At 43.2% G+C, this 14,152-nt stretch overlaps 1 protein-coding gene across 6 annotated transcripts in view; it reads right to left on the reverse strand.

Moving 5' to 3' along the window:
* Positions 1–322: 322 nt before the first annotated feature.
* Positions 323–14,152, reverse strand: part of SEPTIN10 (septin 10) — a 33,125-nt gene continuing 19,295 nt past the window's right edge. For 4 of the 6 annotated variants that reach the window (XM_081003149.1, XM_081003148.1, XM_081003151.1 and 1 more), the window contains exons 6-11: positions 11,885–12,046; positions 11,382–11,478; positions 11,116–11,284; positions 4,774–4,906; positions 3,091–3,281; positions 323–1,618 (exon numbers count right to left, since the gene is read on the reverse strand). In XM_081003149.1, the coding sequence (XP_080859275.1) occupies positions 1,603–1,618; positions 3,091–3,281; positions 4,774–4,906; positions 11,116–11,284; positions 11,382–11,478; positions 11,885–12,046 (768 nt within the window). In that variant the 3' untranslated portion in view covers positions 323–1,602. Of the gene's footprint in view, positions 1,619–2,738; positions 2,891–3,090; positions 3,282–4,773; positions 4,907–9,104; positions 10,191–11,115; positions 11,285–11,381; positions 11,479–11,884; positions 12,047–14,152 lie in introns of those variants that run through there. The other 2 variants (XM_081003153.1, XM_081003152.1) reach the window with 2 other exon arrangements.

Here is a 14,152-nt window from a genome sequence, read left to right on the forward strand (position 1 = left end):
AAATAGTTCAACAACATGAGATTTGAAATCTAGGCTATGTGCACATTAGCACCTTCAAACATCAGGTAGCCCCCGCCCCCATCCCTCAAGTCACTTTTAACATTACCGTACACATCTGAGAAGGGGCAGGTATGTATCCATTCAATGCACATTACCTAATTTTGTTTTTCCCAACCAACCTCCTATACAATGAGCTGTCATCTGCATGTGTGCAATGGCTGTCTCAAACGTAAACACCTCTGCTTAAGTTTTCAAATTAGACGGAAGCTGGCTTGAGGACCATACAGCTGTATTTCTCAAGAAAATAAGGGATTCGTGTAGATTATGGATAACATTGTGTGTTTATTTCCCAAGTTATGCATTTATATACACATGCTTTTTAAGTCCTGCAGAAATCCAAGAGGATTGCGGATACAGCTGCTTTTGCTTATTAGTAAAACGGAACCGTACAAAGGTTAAAAACCTATCGGCTGCCATAAGTTGTACAAGAACTTTAAAATTAAGTTAAGATTACATTTAGAGTACAATATTCTACATGGTTACTCAGAACTTCCTTAGCCTCCAGTTAGGCTGCAATTGTAAACACAAACGATGGGGAACCTGTGGCCCTCCAGATGTTGCTGGACTACAGTGTCAATTATCCCTGGCCACTTGGCCATGCTATCTGAGGGTGACAGGAGTTGGAGTCCAACAATACCTGGAAGTCACAGGTCCCTCATCCCTCCTCTATGCACTTACTTGGAGTCAGCCGTCCCGTTGCCCATGCTGAACACAAGAGAACCTGCTTCTGGTTGATCATGCACAAGACTGCAGAGTTCAAAGAAGGATTTTGCAGCCAGCTGTGCAAATTTAGTTAGCAAAGTGCTAAACTGAAGGAAGACCTCTCTCCAAGGCACTTGATCTATCATCTTACAAACTCAATTTGTCAGGGTTCTCATGAACCAAACCAGGTTTTATTTGTTTTGGGAAATTTCTAGTTTCCACACGATTGGGTGGCATGTAACGTAAGCTGAAGAACAGCAAAGCCTGTTCAAGTGGAAGGTATGTCTATAAACCAAGCTGGTTCTCAAAATATAGTTGGAAATGAAGCTTAATGCTGCCACAAATAATTCAAAAGCTCATCATTATCACAGACCTGGAAAGGACATTTGTAAGTCCGTTTTGAGGAAAGGAAGTGGTTATTTAAACAGGTTTACATATTTTATTCAGCTGAATAAATGCATTCAATTGTGTATAGCTAAAACAGGATAAAAGGCACCAGTTCTTTAAAACATATGTAATATATATTCACTTCTGTACTACAGTGCTCATAACTCTAATGAAAACTGTTTTATGGCACAGTAATCTTTGGTGTGTGCAACTTGGCCACGGGTATATAGTTTAAGTGCATATCAATGGCGGCTTAAAGAAACATCCTTTTAAATATATTAATGCAACAGCAACCCTACAGTACATTATGCAAAACTGATTATACATTTTAATATGCTTTCTCATTGATTAAGCAGTGATCAGTTTTCAAGTTCGCTTGCATTAAAAAAGGGGGAGGGTGATCGACGTTTCATCATAGGGAACTGTGAAGAATTTCTTCTTGTATCTTCAGTTTCACATAAAGCCAGAGCTGAAACAGAAAGAAGCGTATCAGGTGTGCCTTTATCCGCAGATAGCAAAGACTATTTACAGTATTAAAGCTTCCATCTTCAATGTGTTCATATTTACTTTGATAAGTCCCAACTAGACAAAACTTGAACCGACTTAAATGTACAGAAATGTTACATGGTATAGCCTTCAATTTTCCTTTTGTATTCTACAACTTTGTTAGCTATTATGTTGAAAGTGTGAAATATAAATCATGTAAAACAGGCATAGGCAAACTCGGCCCTCCAGATGTTTTGGGACTACAATTCTCAACATCCCAGACCACTGGTCCTGTTAGCTAGGGATGATGGGAGTTGTAGTCCCAAAACATCTAGAGGACCGAGTTTGCCTATGCCTGGTGTAAAATAAGTCTTTAATCTGACATTCTTGAAAAATTCTTGCTATGTTAGTATCAAAACTATGTTGCTCAGCTGACAGTACTCTTCTGCCAGCAGAATGGAGAACAAAAGCCATTTTAAGCAAATCTTCCTCCCCCTAGCAGCCCCACTCATACCCCAAATCTTCCCCAGAGAGTAGGGAGACCTCCAGAGCAGATTTGGGAGGTATGCTAGGGCAGTGGTGGAGGGCAGAGAGAAGCAGAGTCCCACTGCACAAGCCGATTTCCATTGCAGAAGTGGGCAGACATCACTGGATGACTCCCTACTTTCACTACTGAGAAGATAGGAAATGTTCTCATTGAACGATTTCATAATTTAAAAGCGCACATTTCTATTGTGAAAACCATTAATAACATTTTGCTTTACATGCAGTTGATTCCTTGCAGCAGTTGAGATTTTGGGCAGAACAGTGGCTACTATCCAACATGAGTAATACTCAGAGCAGACCCACAGACATCACTGGGTTGCCTGTTGATTTCAATGAGTCTACTCAGAGCATGTAGGATACCACCCAGTGAGTGCAACAGCTGCCAATACACAATACAGATTTAGATTGTTTACTGTTCCATAACAGCTTCTGCCACGACCAACAAACTACAAAAGCTGTTGGGAATTTCAATAGCATTCTCTGGAATGAAAAATTCAAATATTAAGCACATTGTGAACATACGAATCTGTTTTCAATGACTTGCAAAACTAACATACCCTAAGCATACAACATTTGCAAACTACTTCCAAGCTCTAGTCACAGTGTTCTTTCCCTTTCTAATTTCTCTCTCTCTCTCGCTTCCTGTATATTCACAACTTCCTGATCTCCGATATCAAAACACAGCAGCTCAGGCCAAAAATCTTGTTCCCTTTGGTGGGGAAGGGGACATAAAAAGAAGAGTTTTCATAAAAGTGCCTGATGATATCAATAAGAAAACCTCAAACAACTTGCAACAAAATTTACTTATTTTTCATACTTCATGGCTGGATAATTTATACTACTTAAAATATTCATCTGAATTGGACAGTTTGCCCTAAATCCTAAGATCCTCTGAAAATGATTACTTACTTTTTCCGATCCTTGTCTTTTTTTAAACCAACCGTGGGTGTGGGGGGCAGGGCCCTCCCTTGGAGTATGTCTGAAGCAGCCTTTCTCTTACTGAATGCACTCATTTCATCTTCCAGGAGCTTTCTTTTCTCCTCTACTTTCATCCTCTCTTCTTGATGAAGCCGTTTTAAATGTTCAAACTTCACTTGTAGCTGAAGTAGAGCAAAAAAAATGTCATTTCTGCCACAAGGTGGCACTTAGCATTCCATCCTCAGTAATCACACAACAGAACACAGAGACTGGTTTCCTAAGAGTCAGAGTTTTGAGCTTCGTGTTCCTATTTTATTGACATTACGCACACCTGAACTTACAGTAGAATCCTAACCCTTTCTGAATTTGGTATGGCTTACTCCAAGGTGAGTAGGGTTAGGAATGAAACCTAGAGCCGTTTACAAGATCAATGCCTTAGATTTAAATCCTTTTTAAGGACAAATGAGAAAAAGAGTACATTAAGTAAACTTTTCAAAAGGGAGCACCAGCCTTTAGGATTATTCCGTACTCGGCTTTCCTTTTCTTGGTAAATGGAGAACAGGTCAAAATCTCAAAAGAAGAAGTTGTTTATGAGGTATTTTTAATAAAATTCACCAAAATCTAAACTTCAGACATGGGTTGCCATATGTCCAGATTTTCCCAGACATTTCAGCGATTTCCACCCGGACACTGTTTCCTGGCTATGTCCAGGAAATTATGGATGTATAGCAATCCTAGATTTCTACCTTGATCAGTCCCATCTCTCAATATGCATATGGCACTGGGAAAAACTATGGCTTTGGGTCAACAGTGTATTCCCAGCTTGAAGGGACTGACCCCTCTTAATCCTCAACTTTTGAGACCACTGAGCAATTATAAATTGCTGGCTTATATTGCATTGCTGAACCCTCTTTAAAGTCAACAGGGAGTTGTCATCTTAGATATACACAAACGCTTAATTTAGTGGCTTCTCCTGTTCTAATCAGCTGGGAAGCAAAACATGACCACTCACAGATATGCTAGTGGTTTCTGCATAATCAGAGGACTTACTCTATTTGTACATAAGAATTATCATATTTGTAAACCAAAGAATCCTTTGGCGGGGGCCAGGGAGTCAACCAAGCCTCAGCCAGAGCTCAGAACCTAACCAAAGACCCTCGTTTTCTCCAGCTGTTTCCCAATTCTGCCTCTACAGGGGCAAAAGTGCATAACTCTTCCAAGAAACCTTTTGCTGAAGTTCCCAATTGGCTCTCACTGCATGCACAAGGAAGAGGAGGAAGAACTCTGTGACCCAAGGTGAGGCATTGGAAAAGAAAGCGAGTGGAGGCATCGTGTGCATACAAACACATGCACAGTGTTTTGTTCCCAAGTCCTACTGGTCCTGATCTAGTTCCAGCCATGATCAGGATGCAGAGAAGGCCCTTACATAAACGGGACAGAGCACATACAGCCAAAGCTTTTCTTTTTTTGCAGCCAAAGAGACAAACCATAGTTCAGTGGAAAGAGCAAAGCTCCAGCTCGTCCATGCGATTCTCTTCAGTGCATTATTTTGCTGGAAGCTAGCCAGCCTATTCTGTTTCTTTCTTAAACACAGTATTTGTTTAAGATTTATTAATCTGTTCACACTACCACTGCAACCAGATCAAATTCAGAACAGTAGGCAGACACTCTTACTTCTCGCTCAGCTTCTTTCAGCAGTGCTTCTTTCTCCTTGACCCTCTGAACGAACATCTGCCTCATCTCCTCTTCTTTCTGCTGTAATTCACCAAGGAATTCATGCCGCTTGGCTTCGTAAGTCTCCTGTAGACTGAGGATCATTAAATGTAAGCAGTCTTTATCACTTGTGAAAGGCAACAGTGTGTAATTTTTACTGTATTCCACCAATTTTATGCATTTTCCCCCCATTTATCCCTTTACTATACTGTAGAAGAAAAAGAGTTTGGATTTGATATCCTGCTTTATCACTACCCAAAGGAGTCTCAAAGCGGCTAACATTCTCCTTCCTCCTAACATTTCCCTTCCTCCCCCACAACAAACACTCTGTGAGGTGAGTGAGGCTGAAAGACTTCAGAGAAGTGTGACTAGCGCAAGATCACCCAGCAGCTGCATGTGGAGGAGCGGGGAAGCAAACCCGGTTCACCAGATTACAAGTCTACCGCTCTTAACCACTACACTACACTGGCTCTCTGTAATCCTTTCAAGTAACATATGCAAAGTCATTACTTAATTTGATCTTAATCTTAATAGCAAGAATACAGACCAGTTCTTCACCAAGCAACGTTGCAGTTCTGAGCTCAATTAGAGGAAAAGGCAGCACAGGTTATTCAAGTTGTAACAAGGGTGGTAAACAGCACTTCAAATTTGGCTTCAACAAAAAGACTCCGGAGCCTTTGAAAAGCTTCATCTGAGATGTTCTCTGACCCATAACAGTTGTAGCAAGGTAATGCTCCCTTGTGACAATGACCTGCATTTCAGGAACTATGCAAGGTCAGTCTGCCGTGTGCAAAATGAACAGAACAGACACTCACATTACCATAAATACAATGTGCACAGACTTAAAAGCATAGGTTGTGGGGATTGAGAAAGTTTTTCCAATTTCAGCTAATATCCTCTGTTCTTACAGTAGTCAGATTCAATCTCACTATTTAAAAGACGTTACCGTTTTAGAACTTTCACCACAACAAATTCAAGTCCATAAGGGACTAAAAGGCCCACATGACCTAACAATTAAGATAAAATTTTAAAAGCATGAATGATAAAAGCAAACAAATTATTCTACAAAGAGGACAGGTTGTGGACAGGTATCACCAACTAGCCTTCCAATAGATGGAAATAAATACACAGCTGCTCACATCAAGGAAATCCTAATGCTATAATCCATGCAAAATTATGCAAATTGATTCCATTTCCATAACTGCTTTATTTTTGCATAAATAAATGCTTATTTATGTCAGGGTTTTGTAGAATTTTTCTCTTATTGTGAAGTGTGAAGTCATTTCGTGTTGGGTTTTGAGTTCTTAAATTGTTCCTTTTTTGCTTTAAAGGCTCTTGTGCACAGGAGGGTAAAAAGTTTACAGGGAAGTTTTGCTTATGAGGATTAAGCAGCCCTGTTAAGCAGCTCATCCTAAGAACCTGGCGACTGAGCCAGGCTGTGGGAGTTGTTGCAGAGGTGTCACTCTGCCTAGTTCTGCAAGTCTCCATAGGCTGGGTGAGCAGTTTGCCTGTCCCCCACCTTCTCCTCCAATCAGCGTGATCAGCAGAGCTGCGAATGCAGAGGTGACCCCACTGCTCTGTTGAGTTGTGTCACTCCCCAGCCAGGGTTTGAATTGCAGCCGAACACTCCTCTCCCAACTAGCTAAAAGATTGGTAGGGGCGTGAAAATACTGTAGATAAGTCATGCGAGAAGACAGGGTAGCTATTCAGCAGGCTGTGGCACCAGAAACTAGAAGAGGTGGATTTGAAGACCTGCAACGGAGAAAGGGACTGAAACACTGAAAAAGCTCGAAAACTGCAAAAGCGTTACAAGAGTGGAAAGGAGTGAAACCAGGAAAAGGTATCAGAAGCTAAAGTGAGGGATGCAAACTATTGCAGTCCAAAATAGATGGGCTTGGCTGGATGTGTTCATCTCTGTTTATGTTATTTTTAAACTCTAACACACATACCCCACAATAAATAGTTTTCTCAAAAACTGTTTAACTTCTTGCCTTACTAAATTCTTAAATAACAAATTGTTTTGGGGAAAATTGGTCTGAGACATTAACCCCATGTCTATGTGTCATACCACTATAGCAGGTTGAGCCAACTGACATAAAGAATAAATACAATATACTAGTCAAACGGAGCAGTATCAATGTTGTAGGTCAGGTGTTGAGAAATTCAGGGGGCCTGCAGTTCAGAGGTTCACCCAATGTCTCCATTTGCGCCATCCTTCAGTCCTTTTTTTGAGGCAAAAGAATGTGGGACATAGCCTACAACGCACTGTGAGCAGTGGGGGAAATGTCTGAAGTCTGGTGTCTCACCACAGTATTTTATTGTGGCCAAAATGCATGTCAGCTCTAAAAACGTATCAGGATGAGACATGCAGCGATATTATGAATAGAATGCAGGGCAATAAATTAGTCGTGGCAAAGTGGACAAAGCCCCCTGCATGAGTGGCTGTGGGATTACATACTTTAGCCTTGCCCTAAACTCGGAGGTAAGCCTGTATGATAGAAAGGGAAGTTAATTCGGGGGGGGGGGGGGATAGTTAGGATAGAAGTGCTAAGTAGTAAGTTCACAAGGGCACTGAGCCTCTGAATGGTTTTTCAAAAACAAAGTCAGCCTAATAGTGCATATAGAACACACACAGAATGCCGTTTTCTCATTGTTTGCCTGGCTTTCCAATTCTTGTCTTCTTCACATGCCAGGTCTGGAATCTCTCTTTTTTTTCTCTCCCTCCCTCTCTCTCTCTCTCTCTCTCTCTCTCTTTTAAACTTCCTCATAGAATGCTGCAAGTGTCCTTCCTTCCTTGCACAAGGACAGCTTGATATTCTCGCAGCTGTTCTCGCTACAAAGTCACTTTCCAGTAAAAGAGACTACAGTGGTGCCTCGCAAGACGAAATTAATTCGTTCCGCAAGTCTCTTCGTCTTGCGAGTTTTTCGTCTTGCGATGCACGGTTTCCCATAGGAATGCATTGAAAATCAATTAATGCGTTCCTAGGGAAACCGCCTTCAGACCAGGTCCGGGGACAGTCTGTCCCCGGACCTCTTCTGAAGGCTGGGGGGGGGGGCAAGGGCTTTTCTTCCCACCCCCAGCATTTTAAAAAACCCCGGGACAGCGGAGGACTTCTCCGCTGTCCGGGCGATCTTAAAATGCTGGCGGGCAGCATTTTAAAATCGCCCCGGGACAGTGGAGGACTTCTCCGCTGTCCGGGGCGATTTAAAAGCCCCTGGGAAGGCAGGCAGGGGGGACAAAGACTTTTGCCCCCCGCCAGCCTTCAGAAGAGGTCCTGGACCTCTTCTGAAGGCGGGCGGGGGGCGAAAGTCTTTGCTCCCCCCTGCCTTCAAAAGCCGTCCGGGACAGGCAGGCAGGGGGGAGCAAAGACTTTCGCCCCCGCCCGCCTTCAGAAGGTGTTCCCTCCCCCCCCCGCCCGGCTTCGGAGCACCGTTCCGAAGCCGGGCGGCGGCGGCAGGTCTTCCCTCCCCCCCGCCCGGCTTCGGAGCACCGTTCCGAAGCTGGGCGGCGGCGGCAGGTCTTCCCTCCCCCCGCCCGGCTTCGGAGCACCGTTCCGAAGCCGGGCGGCGGCGGCAGGTCTTCCCTCCCCCCCGCCCGGCTTCGGAGCACCGTTCCGAAGCCGGGCGGCGGGGGGAGGTCTTCCCTCCCCCCGCCCGGCTTCGGAGCACCGTTCCGAAGCCGGGCGGCGGCGGCAGGTCTTCCCTCCCCCCCGCCCGGCTTCGGAGCACCGTTCCGAAGCCGGGCGGCGGGGGGAGGTCTTCCCTCCCCCCGCCCGGCTTCGGAGCACCGTTCCGAAGCCGGGCGGCGGCGGCAGGTCTTCCCTCCCCCCCGCCCGGCTTCGGAGCACCGTTCCGAAGCCGGGCGGCGACGGCAGGTCTTCCCTCCCCCCCGCCCGGCTTCGGAGCACCGTTCCGAAGCCGGGCGGCGGCGGCAGGTCTTCCCTCCCCCCCGCCCGGCTTCGGAGCACCGTTCCGAAGCCGGGCGGCGGCGGCAGGTCTTCCCTCCCCCCCCGCCCGGCTTCGGAGGAGCCTTCCGAAGCCCGGCGGCGGCGGGAGGAGGTGTCCCCGCCCAGCCGCCAGGCTTCGGAGGAGGTCCGAGGACAGTGGGGAAGACGCGCTGCGCTTCCCCGCTGTCCCTGAGATTTCCCTATGGGCTGTCGTCTTGCGAAGCAAGCCCATAGGGAAATTCGTATTGCGAAGCGCCTCCAAAACGGAAAACCCTTTCGTCTAGCGGGTTTTCTGTCTTGCGAGGCGTTCGTCTTGCGGGGTACCACTGTACTCTGAATCAGAACAAAACTTGCTGATCTTACGCCTGAAAGCCGATTCCAATATCACTCTAATAAATGCAATGAAAACAGCCAGAGGTCTTCCAAATATCCCACTCTATTAAGGAGCAAAGGTGCCTTTGAATTTAGAATTTTGTAAAAAGAAAAAGAAAAGAGGAACCCAGTTATTGAGATGCCACTGGTTTTTGTTTTCACCAGGAGCAAGGGACCCCAGGCCTCCAGATGCTGTTAGACACCTGACTCCCATCAGCCATGGCCAATGGTCAGCGCTGCTGGTAGTATAGTGCAGCTAAACATCTGGAGGGCCACAGGTTCCACATTCCTGCTTTACACCCTGACTAGTTCAGCACTGCCACCTTGAATGTGATTCATTCCGAAGTCTTAAGAATTGCTGAAGGCTGTACAAATTGCCCGGGAATTTGGGATCCCTCCCTAGAGATTATGTCTGAAGAGAAGTATGGAATACCATATTGTCAGCAATGGTCTGAGTCTTGGCAATCCTGCCATAGTCTGAGCCTTAAATAGATAAGCTGATGCTTATCTATTTTTTTGCTCCCCACTGAATTGCACAAAATCAATTGGCATGTCCAGTCAGCGCAATACTATAACATATGGAAAGGGCCTATCTTGGCTTATCACAGAAACCCAGTCAGTACCTGCAGAGTAAATATCAAGGACTTAGCTACACAGCTGCAAATAAAGTGTTTTAAGTGTGTTGCAAAGTGCAATATACAAATGTGACACTAGATGGTGACAGTGAGCTATGGCAAATTCAGTGTATTTTTCAGAACGTTCTTTAAAAAAGCGTTTTCACAGCGTTTTTTAATATGTGCGCAGATTCCACCCAAGTCACTTCTGGTGCCAGTGAATTCCAATCCACTCAGTTACCGCTTAAACTTTTTCTGCGCAGGCATCAACAACACAACTTTAGGTGTTTAGGTGTTAGTAACAGGAGAGGAAGGACAGTAGGAATGAAACACAAAGAAGAAAGTTTATAGAGAAAGTTTTTACTTACATTAGTCGGAAAGACAAAAGGAAAGGAAAAGAAGATAGTGCACATGAAGGAAGAACTGGCACTGGCAAAAAGGAATTCTGAAAGAAATTAGAAAAGGTCTTAGGTTTACCTTCCTGCCTGAGAATACAGTGGTACCTCTGGTTATGTACTTAATTCGTTCCGGAGGTCCGTTCTTAACCTGAAACTGTTCTTAACCTGAAGCACCACTTTAGCTAATGGGGCCTCCTGCTGCCGACGTGCCGACGCCGCACAATTTCTATTCTCATCCTAAAGCAAAGTTCTTAACCGAAGGTACTGTTTCTGGGTTAGCGGAGTCTGTAACCCGAAGCGTATGTAACCTGAAGCATATGTAACCCGAGGTACCACTGTACAATTACCTTAGACCACTTCAAACTTATACTCTCTCCACACAGTTACTTTTGATTTCTTTGTTCTCAGAGAAGAAAAGGACCACTTCAGTAGAGGATAATGCAAGGACTCGCCATTCTTCAAGCCACTCTCAACTAAAAAAGCACCATTTCCACTTCTGTCAGCATCATGCTCAGTTCAGAAGCAGTAGCGCCAATATTGCTGCAGGACCACGGAAGGCAACCATGTGCCCTCTGATACAACCTCCAGCATCAGTGCTGCACTCCTGAGCCAGCTGGATGACTGTCGTAATCTGAACAGAGCACCATTCAGCACAGCAGCAGAGTTCCTTGGGCTATAATCCACTGCTGCACCTGACAGCCAGATATCCCCTGCTGATTTGCTTTCCAATTTTAGCACTAATGCAACTCTTGCTGCCACCACGGTATATTTCATACTGCCTAATTACCACTGAACTAGGGACTGCCCCAACAGCATTCAGAATGATGACTAGCTAAGTGCTTTAAGTAAAAGAGTAAGAGACGTATTTAGTTTTTTGCAATATTTTTCGAATGCTACGTTTCCCCATCCTGCTGCTAGGAGGGTAAATAAACGTTTTAATTGTTGAAACATCGGGAAGGCTCACTCACTTACCTGACAGGTTTGTTTTCTTGATCAGTGTCTCGGAAGCCCATCTCTTCCAATTTGCACCGCCGGTACAGTTCGTAGTGGCGCATATGAGTCTGCTCTCTCAAGTCTTCCATATTTGTACAAATCAGCATTTCCCGAAGTTTCACAAAATCACAATGGTTCTCATTTTCCACTAATGAAACGAAATAAGATATTACTTGCATACCTTTCGCATTTACTATGCAATGTTTCCAAAACAGTACTTGAGCAAGTACTTCCTGTTTCAGTACCTTGCACTATGCCCCAAGGATACTGGCGAGCTTTTACTATTTTGTTTCCAATTTTGACTTCTTCTGTACTCCCCACTACGGCAAAGGGCAGATGTCCCTGTGAAACAGAGTAAATAAAGGTGCATTGCTATCAGCTCAATAAATATATTAAAAAGTACAATATAAAGAATAACATATATCTTAATTACATGAAAGATAACTGCACCGTTTAAGAACATGGAAGTGCCTCTGTGAAATATAGAAATAGTTCAGAATTCAAGAAGCAATTAAATACCATTGGGGAAAAACAGGGGGATTTTTTAACATTCCTGCCCTAGTTTCAAAATGTCAGTCTTTGCAACCAGTATAGTGCCATGTCCCACTCAAAAGAATTTTCCTCAGGGTCCATTTTGTTATCACTATCCCTTGTCTGAGTGAGATGTATCCACTATAGCTATAATGGCAAACAATTGTCAGTACATTTTTGTTTGAATATGTTGTTGTGGGGTCAGTGAAGTACTTACATTCATGCTGGCATTAATTTTGGCAATGCTCTCATCATCTGTTGGAAACTGGTATATCTGGACTCCATTACTGACCAGCTCACTCATGATTTTGATCTTAAATTTCTGCAGTTCAGATTTAGAAATTGTATCTGCTTTGGCTATAAGTGGAATAATGTTCACCTATTTAAAGAAGTAAGAAGTATGTGGTTGTGATATACGTTCTTGTCAAATTCCTGCATGTAATTTCTTAGACACAAATTATCATAATCACTGAATAGGCTCTTACAACAAGATACTCAGTTACTGACTCAACCACGTAGCCTCTTCAGTACTACAAGCTGCTTCAGAGAAAACTCAAGCAAATAACTTATAGTTTTCATTTATCTGTAGTGTCATTTGGACCTTGATCCACATTAACTAAAACCATACATTCAGCATTGTTAAAGACGACATGAAAATTATACTAAAACTTTACCTGTTTTGAGCTATCCAAAAGGATGAACATAAAAAAAATGACAGCAATTCAGTAATTTTGTACCCTTTTTTTTTTTTACTAAGAAATCTGTTTACTTTTCAGAGGGAAAGGTGAGATCTTGGTTATATTATGCTTTATGTTTAATGAACTACCTAGCAAAACAGTAATGATCTTCACAAAGGGTCCTCTGCTAGCAATTTACACTACAGTAAAATGCTCTGCAACTTTTAAATAAAGTCCTTACCTCTGGAAGTGTTTGCTCTTTTGCCTCCTGAATTATAAGTCAAAATTACCGTATCTTGAGCTTCTAAATAAATGCTGGCAATCATAACCAATTTCAAATGCTTGATATAGGATGAATCCTTGCTTTCCTGTCTGCCTGCCATCCGGTTAAAGTTATAGGAAAGACTATTTATATTGCTGCTTGTATAATGTTTCTTTTGTGCTTGTTCCACATTTCTAGATGTTTTCCTCTGACTCAGCTACAAGCTAAAAAAGAAATCAGATCTACGTCTTTCACACCTTTAAAAAAACAAAAAACCTGACTTCCTAGCTAATTAGGTGAGTCACTGGTGAAACCTCGATTAAAACTTCTCCAGCTACCCTCACTGAGAAATATAAGCGGAAGAGTTAAGAAAGTGAGAGAAAGGGTTGGGCAAAATTGTGGAACATGGGTAGAGTTGATGGTCTGGTGAAGGGGACAGAGTCAGATTGAAAGTGACTTCGTTTGTGTCCCTCTCCTGTTCCTTGTTCAACTAAGACCACTCCTACACTTCATCTGGTTGCTACTAAGGGCATTCTCCTGGCAATTTAAGCTAATTATAAAGCATTTGAGGCATTTACCTACCTTGAGTTCCACAATTCATGATGATACATTGCCGTTTTAGAAAAGCCATTGCTTTAAATAGAACTAGCTGAACCTGCAATTTAATTATTTAATCATGTGCAGAAGACTCTGCTCTTTGGTTTTAAATTAATTTTACACTCCCTCTGAGGAGTACTTGTTTTAGTTAATGGTACTTGCATCTCAAAAAAAAAAAAAAAAGTATGAAAGGCTGTTATTTTATTTAACATGGAAGAGCTTACACAACGAAATGGCAAAGGCTGCTGAACAAAATGCCACATGGGTTAATGTAAAGCCTCACCCCCAGAAGTCAAAATGTTTACCTAGACCATATCAATATAAATCTAAAACTAGAAATAGTCTAGTTTGAATTAGCTACAGTTCAACAACGCCATGAACTCCTCTGTAAATAAAGAGCTACAAACCCCAGCTGCACATATGCAGGAGGAGAACTGACTCACTGTTGGCAATGGTGTAAAAAACACACGCTGCGTGCTTACACAGCTCCATCTGCCATCGCTGGCAGTGACAGTTCCATACACACATGCGGCTTGGGTTGACAGCCATAACCAAGGACGTGGATGATAAAAATCTAGATGCTTTGACCCATACTAGGGCTTCACTGGAAAATGCAGCAAGCCAGCAGGTCATGCGCTCTATAGAATTGGGCCACCTAAACATTTTGTTCACCTTTCATTAAGATGATATGCACACTCAGACCTTAACTATACATGAACTATTCTTTTATCTGAAATGATATCTGTGAAAAATTGTTTAAACATCCATCCTGGAGAGTTGATATGAATTCCAGTTGCCTAATAAAAGTGTTTTAATTTCATCTGATTTTAGAGATCACGTTTCCACACACAAAACCCAGCAACTGCTTTGGCAAACAAACAAACAAAACCCAGCGACTGTTTGGGCAAAGTCTACTGTTCCTGGTTTTCTTTTTAACATGTGACTTCTA

Source organism: Podarcis pityusensis (genome assembly GCF_964106645.2).
Source record: "Podarcis pityusensis genome assembly, chromosome: 4".
NCBI classification, from domain to species: Eukaryota; Metazoa; Chordata; class Lepidosauria; order Squamata; family Lacertidae; genus Podarcis; species Podarcis pityusensis.